This window comes from Neolamprologus multifasciatus, chromosome 8 (genome assembly GCF_963576455.1).
Source record: "Neolamprologus multifasciatus chromosome 8, fNeoMul1.2, whole genome shotgun sequence".
In the NCBI taxonomy this organism is placed as follows: Eukaryota; Metazoa; Chordata; class Actinopteri; order Cichliformes; family Cichlidae; genus Neolamprologus; species Neolamprologus multifasciatus.
In genome coordinates this window covers 18,632,311-18,649,976 of record NC_140446.1, presented here as the reverse complement: position 1 = coordinate 18,649,976, position 17,666 = coordinate 18,632,311, and the positions used below count along the sequence as shown (strand labels likewise).

Genomic DNA, 17,666 nt, shown 5'->3' with positions numbered 1-17,666 from the left:
GTACGTATCTTGTGATATTTTAATCCCTGCAGAAAAATATGAGGGAACCTCTCAGGCTGCTGAAGGCTCATTTCTGTCGTTTTAATGGCTTTTGTTCCCTTTCTTTTCCACTGTGGTGAATTGTAATTTGCTTTTACCTCTTTGTTTTCTGTTAGACTACTGTGTGACATAAGATTTCCCCTTCCCCTATTTTTCGTATCTCTTTTTTCAATGTCTTTCATTTTCTTCCCTATTCTCTTACACCATCTTCTCCTTATCCCGTTTGAAACCATTCTCTTTAGTCCAACTTGTGTCCTTCTATACTTTATAATATTGGGGATATTTCTATCATACTCTTGACATTAAAAGGCTTGCCAGAATGGCTTTGCACAACACTTGGAGCATCTGCTGTTTTATGGAGCAGACACCACTTCTCAAAATGCCTCAGGGAACACTGCGCTTCACATTTCTGCCCTGTACAACAAGGCAAGTATGGAAAAAAGATCCCTTATTAAACTATTATTACCATAATGTTTGCTGTTATATCTTCTACAGATGTTAACCGATTCCTTTTCCTCTCTGAATCATCAGGAAAGCTGCGTCCGTGTTCTTCTGTACAGGGGGGCGAATAAGGAGGCGAAGAACAAGCATGGTCAGACCCCGTTTCAGGTAAATGTTTTAAAAAATAATCCAGAGTTTTGAGGAACATGTTTTGCTTTTTTATTATCCTGTCTGCAGAGTGAAATTGCATTTGTAGAGTAGCTTTGACCTGCTGGAACAAATAATATTTCAGTTTGTCTTCGTTGTTTGCAGCTAGCTGTTTTGTCTGGTCATTTTGAACTCGGGGAAATCATCAAAAACCACAAAGACTCTGATATAGGTAAGCTTCCCTGGCAACTGTTTCTTCTGCAGGGACTTTCAAACGTCACTTCCCAACACCTGTCTGCCTTGCTCTTTCCCAAATATATAATCCTAACAATGTACCTGTTTTCTCCCTCCCTTTCATCCTGTCACACCTCACATATTCACCTGTACCGTCACACCAAACCTCTGCATCATGTCATGTCTTCAGTGCCGTTTTTGGAGTCACCAAAGTTTGTTCCAAAGCGAAAAGAAAGTTCCCACACACTGCCCCTCCCTTTGCTTCATTCCCACCCCCTACTGCGTGCCAATAGTGATAACACCATGACCCAGTCTGACCCTCTGGCCCTTCCCAACAAGGCTGCGACCAATCCCAACCCAGGACAGGTACTGTCCAGCATTAGGTGGATGTCCATGTTTTGATCTTTTGTAATAGTAGCTCGCTTGATGATTTCTCATCATCTGAAATGATCAATACTGACGTTCTCTGTGGGGCTGTTTTTTGAAGGGTCATCGCAGGGCCTCAGTGGGTATGAGAAGCTCCAGCAGCCCCAGAACTCGTACCCGTTCGCCCTCCAGAGGGAGAGGAGGCCAAAGTGACACAGAGGAGAGGCACAGGCAGCCACGAGGCAGACAGGGGTAAAGAAGCCTGCTGGGATCTTAATCTGACTAGGTCCTTTCAGGCCATCCAACAGTAGGAAGTCAGTCATCTCCAATTATCATTAGCTGCATGCAAAGAAATTACCATTTATGTCTCAGATGCATACCTTTTACTATTTGCAATTGCAAGAAGGTCACATTTGTTTATATGTGGTATAAATCGGTGTTTTTGTGTAAACAAAAGAAATTTAGGATACATTCACTTTACCTTAAAAAAGAAGGTTTAAAAATGTATACACAAAAAAGTCTTTTTACCACTAAAGAGGTTATGGCTTTGGTAGCATTGCGTGCGTGTCATTTTTTATTTTTTTTGTCTGTAAACACAATAAAGCGAAACATTTTGCATGACTTATGATAAACCTTTGTAGGGATGTAGAGTGGGGTCCCATTACAATTCATTATAATTTGGCTTACATCCACCAAAGACTTCAAGGTAAAAAACAAAGCGGATAAAAAGGCTTAAAACTTAGAAACTATCATTCTAATATAATAAATGTGTATTGTCAACATGCCAAAAGTAACATATAAAGATTTAAAATATCATGTTACATTTGACCTCCGACCTCTCTTTCAAGGTCAATAAATTGATCTGAAGATCAAACTGATAATAATGCTATACAGAGCTATTATAAATTATGTGTCTTACTTTCATTTGTATTGACAACATAGACAAATAGGGATTCTAAATATCACTTTACTTCAAACTTCTGACCTCTTCCTTCAGGTCAAATAAGGTCAAAGTTTCATAAAATGCTTTTTATCTTTAAAACTGTGCTTCAAATTCTTCTGCCTTTGTTTGTACCAACAACATTTAGGAAAGGCTCCTGTTATATGGGGATTCTAAATATGTATCTCTAATCTCTAAAAAATATAGTAAGTGTACATCCAAATTTTATGTTTCATTTGACCTATGATTTCATATTTACACTTCACATTATTTCAAGTTGACCTCAAAATGTGTCATATCTTTAAAGAAGGTACTGTCAAGAGAAAGACAATGAGCTCCCAAGTTAGTTAGAAATATTTCTACCATGACCGGAATCACTGAGAACCTACACAGACATACTTTAGTGTGAGTTATTGCACTAAAAACTACTTAAGGTTTGTTTAAAAAATGAAATGAATAGATACAAAATATAATACCATTCCCTTAAAAGTGAATACTGCTCAGAGAGTGAGCTGTCTTGGCGGAGGTTTGTACTCTTATTTGATTTGTGTGTTAGAACTAAAAATAAGTGCAGCAGCATCCCATTAGAACTGAATGTATTTTGCTGGTAACTGACCAGTACTGACCAATATCATAAACTGGTGTTATAATGAGCCCTGCCAGACTGGTGACCTATCCAAGCTGTACTCTGCCTCTCATCCTAAGGCAGTTGAGATAGGCTCCAGCATGACCCTGAATTGGATAAGTGGAAGATTGGATGGATGGATGGATGGATGGATGGATGGATGGATGGATGGATGGATGGATGGATGGATGGATAATTATTAGATGTGCTTAATCATTCATTCTATTTTGGCCTAATAATCCTTCCAACATCAGAAATGTTGATCGGGTCAAAGCAGTGACTCAACCACTGGACAAAAATGAAAGAATAAGTCCCTGGTGATAAGAAATAATTAATAGTACTTGATGCATGTGATGTGTCAAATTCTGAAATATAGTGACAGAAATGTATGAAGTTAAATGTTAGACAAACTATATATATATAAATGAAGGGAAGGAGTTGGTTTTGTTGACTGAAAATGTCAGAACTTTCTACAGTATGCACCTGTCATGCTAAATACTAGACGCTGTTGTGTAAATACACCAGCACAGAATAAAATCTTACTGTTGGTATGACAGATTAGCATGACTCAGCTGTCTCTGATGTGGCCTGACAGGCTGTATGTTGTCTCATTTGTTTTTCCACAGTGTGCCACTCAGTCTTATCTCTTGGTTTTCTAATGCACTCACTGCGCTTGTCTCTCTGCAGTGCGACCTCGGCGGGTGGCGGCGGGGGTCAGATGAAGCGCATGTACAGCGCAGTTCCAGGACGAGTGTACGTGGCCACTCGTGCCCACTCTGCCAGTGGAGACCGAGAGCTCTCGCTGAACAAGGGGGACAAAGTCAAAGGTGAGAAAAGTCCAGAATTTTCACATGTTGAACAATTTCTACTCTGCTGAGTAGAAGTAACCAGTGGAATCGTGTCATGTTATTGTTTAGCAGGACAATATTTGAGTCCTAGATAATTCTTTGTTATATAAATTTCTAGTCATGCTGCTGCGATATAGTTTACTGAATAAAAATTTAGGCTGTTGTTTAGAGGAGATGTAGATGAGAAGGAAAGAGGTTTGCCGAAAAAAGTGAAATGAGAAGGATCAGCATCCCAGTTCATCACAACAAAAATGTAAAATATTTCTGTCCTTTTGTCTGTTTCAGTGTTAAGTGTAGGAGAGGGTGGATACTGGGAGGGAACAGTGAAAGGACGCACTGGCTGGTTTCCTTCGGACTGTGTGCAAGAGGTACCAGCTCCCAGCAAAGACAATCGACCAGGTGAGATAAGCACCAAATTGAATGTTCTGGAGACTGATTGTAAAGCTAACATACAGCAGTGCTGTGCCTGATGGGAGAAGACAATTACTCATTCATGTTAAGTATGTCAGAAGGTGGGTTAACAAAGTACACACACGCACATATAGTACATGGATTAGTGAAGGGACAAGCTAGAAAACGGGTTGCATATTTCCTTAGGCTGGAATTATCTTTTAAACTGTTGTAACACCCACATGTCACACTCATGTTCAGTAGTTGGTGCTTTCGGTAACAACCAGTGCTACATGCATGTGCAGCAGAGTTATTCACTTGTCTTCTATTTTCACAGCTGCTCACACAAGAAGCAAACCATATGCCACGCTGAAGAGACAAAAACAGGGTGTAAATGCATTTGACTGCTGACGACACAACACTTCAGCACAAAGACAGAGAAGGTGTCATGACGGTAGCTGAATGTTTGAATGTTTTGCCTGCATGTGCCTTCCTTGCAGAGACGCGCAGCGAGAAAGCCAAGAGGAAGCTCTTCCGTAACGTCACCGTTGGAGCCTACGATGGCACTGATGGCCCCAGGTACAAAAAAAATGCTGCTGTGACTTTCATATTCTGTGCAAAAAGGGTAGTAGTCATTAAGTGAGATGGGGTGGAAAGTGCTTTAATCTAACAGGAAATCAAGTCTTAAAATCAAATTGTGGTGTTTAATCTGGATTACACTATCCTTTTATTCTTGGACGCTACTAGAGTAGCTTTGTTTGATTCAAAGCTCAAAATAATCCATATTTATCCTATTCAGGGTCTTGTTCCAGCACCTCAATTCATCCATTATCTCAAACAAGCTCCTTTAAGGCCTTTTTGAGCCTTCTATCATTGAGCCAACTTTCCTCTGATTTGCTGCAAAAGAAAGTGGGTGGGTGACACTTTTGTGCTCAGAGCCAGAGCTGTGTGCCTGAGATGACCATATTGGGGTTTTCTGATCTCAGTGATCTAATCTAGATCCAAGAGTAGAGAAAAACTTTATAACACAGAGGAGTAGAGCAGTCTGAAGTCAGAGCTTTTGGCTCATATGGATCACAGCACATATGTTATATGGAAAAAGCGACCTGCAGATTACACCTGCAGGAGCTGCTTAGCCCTGGAAATCCATGCTACGAAGCTCCGAGGGTAGACTGATGTGCCTATGTTAATGCAAGAGAAGGTTTGGCACTCTGCAGTTATAATGCAGTTACAGCATATGCGTGTCAGCACTCGGTGACCCCGGTCGACAAATTTACGTTGCTGTGGTTCTGAAATGCACACTCAAATTCAGCAGACTGTGTGGCTTGGTGTGGCAACACCAATGAAATTACCTGAGTTCAAAGATTAACAGGTGTGGCCTGATGCTGTTGTCCATATTTTGTATGCTGACCTTATTTTTAGATCTTGGGTGATACTTAATGTGAGCATCAGTCATTGTAAGAGTTTATATATGGCAGAAAATAACAAAATGCATAATACATCCACTTTAAAGTCTAAAGTGCTGTAAATTTCAAGTTGATAGTGTTTATTCTGAGCTGTCCCCAACCTCCCACAAAGTGCATGCTGGTTTTAGGAAATAGAAAAAAAAATTAATAAAATAATATTAATCTAATCCTGATTGGCTACAGCCTCCGACGTGGCTCTAGTTGTGGATTGCCACTTCAGTGTGGGCAGCAAGCAAACTGTTGCAAGGCAAGACTGTGAGGCCGGTCTAGGTGATTGAAACAGTCATCACAATGCTGTTTTATAGTTAAAGGGAGGTTCTTATGCGCGAAGCATGTGTGCACACTTGTTCCCCCTGCTGTGTTTAGTGTGTGTGCGTCTGTGTGTGTCAGTTCTCAGCAGTTTTCTGCCGATCCTGAACAGCACTTGTTCTCTATTGTGCTATGTGAACGCGTCAACGCTTAAAAAGAACAAAGCGGTGCAGCGGTGTCATTTTTTAGCTCTGCCCCTTTTTAACTCCACGACACGAATGCGTTTGTCTCTTTGATTCTTCCATCCACATACTCTTGTTGCTCACATTCACTGAGAGCAATAACGCTGTAATAAAGGAAGAGTTTCTTCTGAAGCAGCAACCTCATCCCTTGGCATCGAAGGTTGTGTGTATGTTTGCTTAGAGTTGGTGTGCATGTGAATGTGAAAATGCCTACGTCTTTGAGTGTACATACATCATTCTGCTGATGAGTCATGAGGAGACTGAAGCACCAAGTGCTGGTTAGATCCCTGGGCTACAGCGAGAAGGACTCACTGGTCCCCCGTCTCGGGGTTTTATAGCTGCTAACGCATTACAGCTGACATTGCCCTTGTGCTGAGCAGATTTCAGTGTCATTCAAAAAAAAGAAAAGAAAAAAAGGAGGCATTCGCTTTAATTCAGATGCGCTTGTGTTCCAAATGGAAATAGCATCCACTGGGGTTACATTACCTATGCTAAGTTGGTTAAGCGTAATTGCAGAGCTGTGGTGAAGTGGTGCTCAATTAAGAGCAAGGTGATCCGGAGCATGTTCTGTCACTGCAGCTGGGCATTTGGGAGAATGTCAATTACTATTTCAGAGAGAGATGGAGAGAGGGAGAGTGTTTGTTAGCCTGTGTGATGATGACAGCTCGGTTTTAGAGGATAGGAGGGAGTGAGAGCAAAGTTGGCAAATGTGTGCAAGATCAAATCCAGGGTGGGAATCAGCTGTTAGCATATCTGTGATTTACCAGTTAGTGGATGTGAAAATGAAAGCGCTGTCTCTCCCCGGTGTTGCCTCACATTTGTACCCATCCCCCGCATCCCCTCCCCACAAACCCAGCTCTCCGTCTCCCCCTATTTAAAAACCAAACCCTCTTCTTGCCATCCACCAGCACGCACGCACACACACACACACACACACACACACACAGACAATACATCCTTTCCCTTTTGTGATAGTCACTGGTACTCTCCTCCTCTCTCCCCATCTTTCTTACACATTGTCTTTCTCTTGTCTGAAGTGCACAGGGTGCAGATCATCGCGCTCTCTCTCCCTTCTCATCCCCCACCTCTCTCGCTCGCTCTCTCCTCGACTCTCGCGGCTCTCTCCGGCTGAGCTCTCGCTGGAAGACCGGGAGGAGGAGGAGGGAGGCAGGAGGAGGAGGAGGAGGTGGTGGAGAGCGCGCGAGAGAGGAGGGGGGGACATGGCAATGGGGGGTTGCGGAGAGAGAGATTTCTCTCTCTCCCTCTCTTCTTCGTGGCCGTCACTGGGCCCCAGAAACAGGAGCGTGTGGTTCATTTACAGGTAGCGGCTGTTTCCTCATTCATTGGCTGGCTATGGATGTGAGGAGAGGACAATGGAGAGAGGGGAGAGGTAGATGATGCTATTGAGAGGCCGTGCCTTTTCAAAGACAGACTAATAAGCTGTGTGTTCTGTGTGTGTGCCTCTTTGAGTGTGCGTGTGCGAATATGTGCGTGTGCGTCTTAAATCCGTGTTGTTCCTATGCATGTGTATATCTGTGGTACAGAAGTGGCTATTGAATGGAGACTATGCAGCATGTTTATTTCTGTGTCTTCCTCCCGTGCGTTTTTGAACACTGTGTGTGTGTCTGTGTGTGTTTGTGTGTGTGTGTTAGTGCATGAAAGAGAGCACATATTGATGCATTTCAGTCAGACAGTGTGGGTGTATTTCATTCTCTTTGAGTCATGATTTCTGTAAGCAGATATTTTTAATTCACCAGGACTTCCCATACATTTCTGTTGCTTTAAAAACGCCATTGTCACATCCCATATCATTTTTTCAATGTCTCTCACTGTACCATTAGAGACGTGTGGTATTTTTACTGTACTGGGAAAGTCAGTAAATTGAAAGAGTGGTTTTTTTTTCCTCTAATGTGGGAAAAGCGGTCATTTCTCTGCATGTTTGTGTGTGTGCGTGCTTTTTTCTTGATGTGAAAATGCATGTGACTATATACAATGAATCAAATATATGTGGCTTTCACATATAAGTGTGTATGTCATTGCGCTCGCTGTGGGAGTGTCTCTCCTGCACATTTATCTGTGCGCTTTTCATCTGTCTACCATGTCTCCATCCACGGTGTGCGTGTGTGTGTGTGTGTGTGTGTGTGTGACTAAACATCTGTCAAGTGCTTCACTTGTGATGTGTGGGTAATGTCTCCACATAAGCTATGTATTTGCATGTACATTCAGCAGGTGAATGGTTAAAAAAGCTCCCTTTTTTTCTCAGTGGTTGTGGATAGAAGAGAGGATGACTCAGGAGGGTACATAATAACTCTAGTAGGCTTACAGCTTTATTCCAGCCAGTTCACTGAGAGTGTGCCCTGCTAATTAACCAGGGACGTTTGTGCTTTTTATGGTCCTGCTTGGCTGGGCCGTGGTGGACTCTGTAGCAACAGACGAGTTACATAGCTTTGCATACGTAAAGGGAATCAGGTGTGTTACTGTAAGCCAGCAATGCAAATTAGAAACCCCCAAAAGACCAACTGTGGCCGTGCCCCCCCTTCCCCATTATCCTTATACAAGTAGATGGATGAAGAGCCCGATGGATCTGTCCACCCACTCTGTGTTACTTTGATCCTCAGAGAGGGAAGGCATGATGGAGGACAGGGTGAGAGAAAAAGGAATGAGGTGTGAGGAGCAGATGGCTGGAAGGCGGCTGAGCGTTGGCGAAACAGTAACATTGATGGAGAACACACAAGGGATGGACCTCACTAGGGGAAACTAGCGATCGTCTGTTCAGTGCTAAAGTTACAGCTTCATGTCAAAGTCTGGATCCTCGGGCCCGTCAGCCAACGCTCATGAGTCCACTGAACCCGGGTTACGCAGGCACAGGAAAAACATTGTTTGCGGGGTTATATGCATAAGAACCGAGTACTGAGAACTCGCCAGACATTAAAAAAAAAAGGCACACACAAAAACCCCCACCACATCTGCTGCCTAAAACCTAAAAAATATTTTACATTTTGTCCCTTTTTCATGGTAAATTATTTTTCATACGTCCCTTGTGAAGGCAGAGTTAGTGTGCAACCTTGTAGCCAAAAAAATCCTACCTCTACTCAGTACTTATCACGCACTTATCATGAAATAAATAGACAGTTTATTTTAACTTCCCATTTAAAAGAAGGATGAACGAAACAGCTTATTTCCAGGAAAAAAAAATTCTGTCCTTGAGCCTACCCGGAGCAGTTTTAGTGTATGTTTTGGCAGTCAAGCTATCACTATAAATAAGGACGATTCTTCAACCAGGCTACACTTCCTGTTCTCTCACTGTTCTGCCATTTTTTTTTCTTTGGGAAATCAAATCCTTTGATTTGATTTCTGTTGGAGTGTCAGTTTGAGTTAAGTCAAGCAGCACAAACTAACACAAAAAATGAGCTGCCTGTGAAAGAAATATCTGGAATTCCTCTTTAATCATACAACTCTGCTCGAGCCCCGGGCTGTCTAGCAGGGGCAGGGTGAATTGACATTGTTAGAAAGTCAAGTCCAGAAATGACTCATGAGATGTGGTTGTGTGTGGCAGTGTGGAGTCCATTTAACTGGCCCTGTATTAGAGAAAGTGTTGTAAAGCAGCCTGGCCAAAACGTCCCAGACATGGTAATAGAATAATGAAGGAACTTGCTGAGCCACTACTCAAGCCGTCTCATAATAAGATTGCATCGCCAAAGCCTGTGATCGATGTTTCTATGTTCTCGGACTGTAGTCTTTGAGCAAGAGGAGCTGTTTGTGATGGTGGGGGGTGGATTAGAGGCCCGTCTGACTTCTTGTACATAATTTGAAGTGTCATGTATGACCGGTAGTGGTTGCGCAGGAGTCGGTGAAGCAGTATCCTTGCAAAAGCTGCCAGAGGCGGTGAAAGCTAATGCAGCGATTTGGGTGCATTTGGAAGTTTCCATTATCAGTGGATGTGCACATTTTTCTAATGTGCTGTTCCCCCCGGCCCAGTGCTTGTCAGCTCTAGCTGGATTACTCCATAGTATGGAATGTCATCTCATATACAATTCCTCCCATTGTGACACTAACTGTATCCCCGCCATCAACCCTCTTTTGTGCACCAGAGCTTTTTGTATGACATCCACAAGCCCAAGTATCTTTTGCTGCAGTGTGTTTTCAGAATGTGTTGCAGTATAGCTGTTTTCCACATTTAGAAGATGCATTAATTGCATGACCGTAACACTTTTCTTCTACTAGACAATCATATCTTCATCTCCAACTCTCTCTTTTTTTTTCACCCCTTCCTTCATTTCATATACCCGTTCTCTACTTTTTTCAAGTGACTACATCATTAAGGAGAAGACTGTGCTCCTACAGAAGAAAGACAATGAGGGCTTTGGGTTTGTACTCAGGGGAGCCAAAGGTGAGTGTCTTCTCAAAGTTCATCACGTATTGCCAAGGATTTCTAAGTCTTATTAGTTGTTTAGCCAACATTTTAATCTCTCAATTACTGCATAATTATCAAATACATGCTCTTGTTGTGGTGAACCTCTTGTTTTGTTATCATCTACAGCCCAGACTCCCATAGAGGAGTTCACTCCAACGCCAGCATTCCCCGCGCTGCAGTACCTGGAGTCTGTTGATGAGGGGGGCGTGGCGTGGAGAGCGGGCCTGAGGATGGGGGACTTCCTCATCGAGGTAACCGGCATGCTAACTTTTACTTTCAATTCAAGACCTATGAAGAAAGAAGTAGTTTTGTAAAACAGAAACTGGGGTCATATGTTCATGTATTATGCAACAAACATAGGAAGCTGCAGGAAACACGTTACAAAATGCTAATGCTTTCTTCACTTGCTGTTCAGTGATTGTATGTTCCTTTAATAATAGCAAAAACAATACACTTTAGAGCAACACGCAGCAACACTACACTTGAGCGGGAGGAGGGAGGTATGGGGTCTTAACACACCCCTGTTCTCTGCTAGCCATCGGGGCGGGGGGGCTGGGAAGAGATGCTGGCTATCCGATTGGCCTCCCTGCTGCTGCGGAGCCTGGGGCGGTCTGCTTGCCTCCACCCCGGAGGGAAGGGTAACATCTCTTGGGTCTGGGTGCCGTTTCCATCTCTGGGGGTGAGGATACCTGGACCCGGGGTATAGAGTATGTTTGGGGAGTGTGATTGTGTGTACATGTCCATTTACGTTTATTCCTGCGTTGGGTGAGTGCTGAGTGTTTGTATATGTGTGCATGAGGGTGGGAATGCATGTCTGTGTCTGTGTGTGCCTGTTTGTCTGTGTCTATATGTCAGGTCGGGTCTTAGACTTCACCTCTCTGGGAACTCCAAGGCCCTCCAAAGTGTGGAGGCCTATCTCCCCTCACCACACTCCCTGCCGGTGACTGATGCCCTCAGGGGTCGGTGCGTTGGTGGTTCTTGGTGTCCGGGGCTGGGCGCTCAGGTATGTACCAGCTCACTCCCGGTGACTACTTGGCGGGGCCTGGCGCCTGCTGCTCGGTCAGGCCTCTTCCGGGGCGCGGGGGGCCCTCGGGCCTCCGGCCTCTGTGCCTGCGGCTCGGTTCACTCTGGCACAGCTGGCTGCCGGCAGAGCCGGCGGGCACGCCGGTGCAGCCCCCTCTAGCTTCTGCCCGGTGGCTACTGGGTGACCCCTCATCTGGGGATCCTCAGCCCTTCCCATGAAGGTGGCACGGATGCCCCTCCGGTGGTCCTCCTTGGGCTCTTGCACTCTGGGGCCTCTGGATGTCTGGGGCCTGGATCTCCTCCATGCCTGCTTCATGCCCTGGGGGACTGGGCTATAGCTCTCTACATCCTCTAGCAGACCATTACATGGGGAAACCATTTGAATACAAGCGCGCCGATCCACACAGGTGTGCACATGGGTGTTCACTATTCGTAGACTTAAATCACACCTTTCTTGGCTGCTACTTCAAAGCACATTGTGCGCTGTCTGTCCTGCGTGCTGCACAACAACATTCAATATTTAGTATTTACTGCTGTTTACACTTAGCTAGATTAATGCGATGGTGTTGTGTATAGTATGTTGCATTGTTTTGGTTTTTTTTTTTGCTTGTTTTCTATTCTTTTTCTCTCAACAGGTGATCCCGGAGATATTTTTTCTTCCCCCCTTTCTCACTGTCCCTCTCCCCTTCTGTTTTTCTTTTCCTTCCTCTTTCTTTCTCCCTTTCCTATCCCTCACTCATGTCTGTCCCGTCTGTAACAACTGAAAATAAAATAAATAATAAAAACAAAGGTCGATCAAATGGACCAATACGGCAATGCCATGATGATCCATTTGGCAAAATAAATCCATTGGGTATCCTTGTTGGTCTTCAGACAACAATTCTGACGGCTAAAGAACCAAATGGGACAGGCGAAAAAAAAAAAAAAAAAAAAAAAAAAAAAAAAAAAAATAATAGCAAAAACAGACAATAAAGAAGACAGAGAATGGACAGGGTAAAGACATTTGTGTGCACTGAAAATATGTGCAGGATATGATGCATTGATGCGATTATTTCTATACTTCTCCTAAATATATAATTTGCATTTTAGTTATGGTCATTTGGAGGCTGCTGTGCTTGTAGTTGCTGCAACTCTCTAGCCTTTAAGAGTTCCTGTATGTTCCCTTAAAACCCTGGCACTAAAAATGGTGATTGTCAAACCTTTGTTACAGCTGACAGAAACTGTTCATTACTATTCAACTTAATATGAGTCACTTATATAGCTGCCCAAGCTTTTGTAACTGTTATTAAGTTGCAGCTTGACTTGCTGGTGCACCTGCCCAGAAACCAGTAAGATTTATGTTTTAAACCACACAAGAAAGCCAAATTGTTAAAGTGAACCACTGGGTAAGAGGAGACAATGCCTAAAGTGTGCACTCCAAACTGTCTCAGGTTTTTCAACCACTCTGTGCGACTAGAGTGGATTTTTCATTTTGTTCTGTGTTTTTCTGGCAGGTGAACGGTCAGAATGTGGTGAAGGTTGGTCATCGGCAGGTTGTCAACATGATCCGGCAGGGCGGCAACAGTCTCATGGTGAAAGTTGTCATGGTTGCTCGAAACCCTGAACTGGAGGACACGGCTCGAAAGCGAGGTACTAGTCAGATTTTCCTCTCCGCCGTTTGCATTCTGTGTTTACCATGTGATGATTAAGCTGATTGCATGTTTACGTCAAGCTGAAAGCCTGTTACAATGGGTTGTATACAAGAATTCTAAACATTAAATCTGCATTTGGCTGGCTTCCCTTGGCAGCCCCACAGCAGACAAAAAGACTGACTCCTCCTGCCATTGCCCTGCGCTCCAAGTCAATGACATCAGAGCTGGAAGATATGGGTAAGATGAAAGAAGGGACAAAGCGCAAAAGCATGAGTTCTGGGGTCACATTGAAAAGGCTTCTTCTGGGGTGGGTTAGCAGCTTTTCTGCAGGAGGATGGTATAGTACTGTGGTACTATTAAGGAAACACAGCATTAAATATTAACCAAGTTGATGCAGAAAGCCAAGAAAATTATCCAGAGTGGTGCATTTTTTTTCACTAGCAACAGCTTCATGGGAAGAAGTCTTTTGATTCATTTGCACTTATGATGTTAGCCATGAAGAAGAAAGGTGGCAATTAAACAGTGAGGTTAAGCGATACAAAAGCAGCGGCGTGTTGTAAAAATGATACATTTAAAATGTCATTTGTCACAAACAGCTCTGTTTTCTCTCTTCTTTCAAACCAAATGTGCTGCATGCAGTGGACAAAGGTGGGAGAATCACAGATTTGTGTGCTCTCATGATCATTTCTGTCCCCATCAACATCCCTATCATCACATCAGCATTCACACCATCACATGTGTCTGAGTATGTACTTCATCTCTTCATCTGCTTTACACACTTTGCAGAAGTTCTAGTCACACCTAATTTCTCTTTCCCCAATTACGCGTGCAACAGCTGCCTCTCCGTGGAAAAAGAAAGCAGGTGAGTATCAGTGTTATCATCACCCCTATCAGCCTCTGAGCTTTAATTAAAAATCAGTCACTTTGATGTCTTTTTTGCTTATTTTTCCAGAGTACGAGTCCTCTCAGGGTCCTGATAAGAAGAGGACCGTCTATCAGATGGCTTTAAGTAAGAAATCACTCTCACTGCTCTTGTGATACTGTAAGAAGGTGTTTAGATACGTTAAAGGTACAGTGCATAGTTTTTTGAGGTTATTTGGTCTGTGATTATGACTTCCAGCAAACTGATATAGCTGCATCATAAACTGCTCATACAGGCAGAGTCCATCTTGTATACAGTGGCTGAGAAATACAGTGGCTCTTTCAAACTATATATGATCATTTAACATCTGTTCATGTATACTTTTATCATCATTTTTCGTATTGTCTTTCTCCACCTCCTGCACCACTGGTCTCTCCTCCCTCATATCAAACCTAATCATCTGGATTGAAGTCACATGGAAATGTGCATAAACCTGCTTATCTATTCCCAGTAGTGTTGCAGTCACTTGTTGTCACCAGATTAGATATGTGAACCTCCCATCTCAGGGCTGCTGACAATGAGCCAGCTATAAAACAGCAGCTCATTATAAGCTAATGTTATGCCAACTAATGTTGGGCTGGAGTGTCCTAAAAAATATATAGTAAAAAAAGTTTGATTACGTTACACAAAATGTATGATAGTTTATTTGATAAGTGTCCAACAGCATTAGATCCACTTCAAAGGAAGTTTCACTAACACTAGATACTAGATACTAGAGACTAACAGCAGCTCACATCAGTATCGCTGTCACTGGTCAGAAGTGACCATCACTGACTCACCAGACTCATTTCATAAAGCTTTATAGCCTCATCCTGATAAAATAGATATGGACACATATTAATGACTGAGGTAACCAGTGGACTGATAGCCTTCATTCACTAGAGAAGAGTTGTTGTCCCACAGTGCCATCGTAGCTGGGGTTATGCTGGAGGTGAAATTTTACACAATGTACCTTTAAGGACAGAGGAGTAGGATCACTGAAATCTTCCTTTAGCTTCTTTATTTACGGCTCTTCCACTACTCCTCTGTTTCCTTATGCCGTGACTTACGCCTTATGTCTTATGCCCTCTGCTCTGTCTGTGTTTTAGATAAACTGGATGAAATCTTGGCCGCCGCCCAACACACCATGACATCAGACAACCAGGGCCAGAGAGGTCATGGAGGCAAGAGGGACCGAAGCAAGAGTATTGTTCCCAATGTGTCCAAGGAGGTACTGTTGGGAATTGTGAGGAAATGGTCCTAGTTGAGGTCATTCCTGTAGCACATACATGTCAACAAGTTATTAAAGGGGGCCTTTAATGCTCATTTTGACCTTTGTTTTTTTTATTATCCTTTTTGTTATTCCTGGATTATACTAACATTGCTCTGCATGCATCACAGTTCATAAAAGAAAATCCTTTTCTTATACCAAGCTATTCCTATTGCCTCAATTGGACCCCTTTTAATTCTTTGTGGAACAAAATCAAAGATTTAACAAGATGCTAGAAATATTCCTCAGACGTTCTTCTGATGACATCTGTTGGGTTACGTTTGCATTTGTATCGCTTCAAAGCACTTCTCATCTGACTTGTGACATCAACAAAGCATTTTTTGCCCAGAGAAGTGCCACTCACTGGATATTTTCTCTCACTTAAATCTCCTTTCTTCTCCATTCTGATGCCCAGTTTGACCTTCGCAGGTTGTCTGGATCATGTCCATGTGCTTAAATGCACTAAGTTGCTGCAATGTGAATGGCTTGACCTCGAGTTAAGGAGCAATTTTGAATATAATCACCCCTCCTTTCTTTATATTTTGCTTCTAAGGAGCTAGGCTTTTTTGTCATTTTTCATCATTTTTAATGAGCAGAACGAATTTTGAATTGTATCTTTGTGCATTTTGTTACTAGCACACTTTGCCAAATTATCATATGCTCCCATTTTTTATGAATTTGCCATGAAAACTGTTTGTTTTTTTGTTTTTTGTTTTTTTTTAAAAAGAAGCTCGTCCTTAAAAAATGTAAAGAAACTGGACAAGTGGAGGACAAACAAAACTATCTATTGCACATGAGCAGTATCTAAAGCCCCTTTTCCGTTAGTACCTATTTGGATCGACTCGCCATAGCTCGCCATGACTCAGCTCGGATCAACTGGTTCTCCGTTACAATTGAGTACTACCTAATGTGCATGGACGTTGTCATAGCAACGCATCTGAGCATCCCATGATGTAATTAATATGCGACACGAACACTATAATAAGGGTGGATGTCAAGGTAAAATATACCCGCTGAAAACTGTGGCGAGTCGATCCGAGGAGGTACTAATGGAAATGAGCTTTAAAGTCACCTAGGAGATGCATCTGGACCTTTAATTGTTCCATCTACTGTTTGCTGATCATCAGAAATGGTCTAAAGTTTTGAGGAAGGCAAATACAGAGAAAAGTTTGCGTGTTATGAATCCAAAATTGAAAATTCTGATTCAGTATGTATGGAGGAGATCAGGGAGAGGTACAACAGTGAGTGTCTACAATGGAGCCTCTGTTAGGATTTGGGGCTTTAGTGTTGTCTGGTCAAAATCGATGAAATTATGAACGCAGAAAAGTACCATCAGATTTTTCAGAATACCATCTGGAAAGCTTCTGATTGCCAATTGCTTCATTTTTCAACATGAAAATGGGCCCAAACATACTGTCAATGCATACCTGGATAGGAAAATAAACTATAGAACACACTCAGTCATGCATTGGATTCTCCAAGGCCCAGATGATCCCACAAGAAACCTTGAAAGAGATTGGAACAAAAAGTACCCAGCATCCAAAGAAGAGTTGTGAATGTCCTTTAAAAGCCTGGAGAACTATTCCTGAAGACTACTTAAATAACTACTTTAAATAACAAAAAAGTTGTTGAATACTGGTGTTGGAGAACAAAGCTAATCATACTAAATGATCTTTCAAACTCATTAGAATTGTAGAAACTGTTTTCGCCTTCTTTACTGTATTTCCATCTATCGATTTATTGATCTTTAACTATATATAACTATACACACACACACACACACACACACACAAACAATTACTCAACAGCTATTTCACCCTCTCAGATCTTCTCCACTGCTTTAGCACATACAGTATTTAGTCATGGAGGTGACTAATACCAACAAAAATAATTCAAATCTATAAACCAACTTGGTCTTTAGCTCTGGGTGTTCTCCTGCCCTCGCTGCAGAAAATGATTGACTATTGACCACCCACTCCAAAACATTTGTTTTGTGTGAGTCAGATTATGTCCATTCATCTATACTCTGCTGCCTAATGTACTGTTACTCAGACTTATTGTTTTTTATGTATTGGATTATTCTGTATATATCTACTCAACAACAGCCAACATCAGTTTTATTTGATTATATCTAAATTCCTATTGCATTTCTTCTCTTTATAGACCTCCTTCATTTTAAATTCTCATTTATTCTCTTTTACTTACTTTTCTTTTTTCTTTTTTTTTTGGTACCTGAAGCAACCATATGATCAGCAGTCATCACTGGCAATGGTACAAACTGGACCTGGTTTTGACTACAACCAAGCTCATTTTCAACCAGGCCATGGTCCCCAGCATGCAGTCATGATGCGTCAAAAATCTATTGGTAATGTCAGTTCTTATTAAGAGATATCTGCCAGCTCAGTACAGCTTCTTCTTGTAAATGTTTCTAAATGTGTGT

At 42.4% G+C, this 17,666-nt stretch overlaps 1 protein-coding gene across 1 annotated transcript in view; it reads left to right on the top strand.

The window, feature by feature from the left end:
• The window catches only part of LOC146512925 (SH3 and multiple ankyrin repeat domains protein 1-like), a 50,857-nt gene that overhangs the window by 23,504 nt on the left and 9,687 nt on the right, over nucleotides 1-17,666 (top strand). The window contains exons 10-26 of the mRNA XM_085169556.1: nucleotides 349-465; nucleotides 571-648; nucleotides 793-859; nucleotides 1,052-1,227; nucleotides 1,349-1,479; nucleotides 3,480-3,619; nucleotides 3,926-4,039; nucleotides 4,531-4,609; nucleotides 10,295-10,377; nucleotides 10,528-10,652; nucleotides 12,918-13,053; nucleotides 13,212-13,292; nucleotides 13,695-13,703; nucleotides 13,891-13,917; nucleotides 14,008-14,064; nucleotides 15,066-15,187; nucleotides 17,465-17,591. Of these exons, the coding sequence (XP_085025682.1) occupies nucleotides 349-465; nucleotides 571-648; nucleotides 793-859; nucleotides 1,052-1,227; nucleotides 1,349-1,479; nucleotides 3,480-3,619; nucleotides 3,926-4,039; nucleotides 4,531-4,609; nucleotides 10,295-10,377; nucleotides 10,528-10,652; nucleotides 12,918-13,053; nucleotides 13,212-13,292; nucleotides 13,695-13,703; nucleotides 13,891-13,917; nucleotides 14,008-14,064; nucleotides 15,066-15,187; nucleotides 17,465-17,591 (1,669 nt within the window). The remainder of the gene's footprint in view (nucleotides 1-348; nucleotides 466-570; nucleotides 649-792; nucleotides 860-1,051; nucleotides 1,228-1,348; nucleotides 1,480-3,479; nucleotides 3,620-3,925; nucleotides 4,040-4,530; nucleotides 4,610-10,294; nucleotides 10,378-10,527; nucleotides 10,653-12,917; nucleotides 13,054-13,211; nucleotides 13,293-13,694; nucleotides 13,704-13,890; nucleotides 13,918-14,007; nucleotides 14,065-15,065; nucleotides 15,188-17,464; nucleotides 17,592-17,666) is intronic.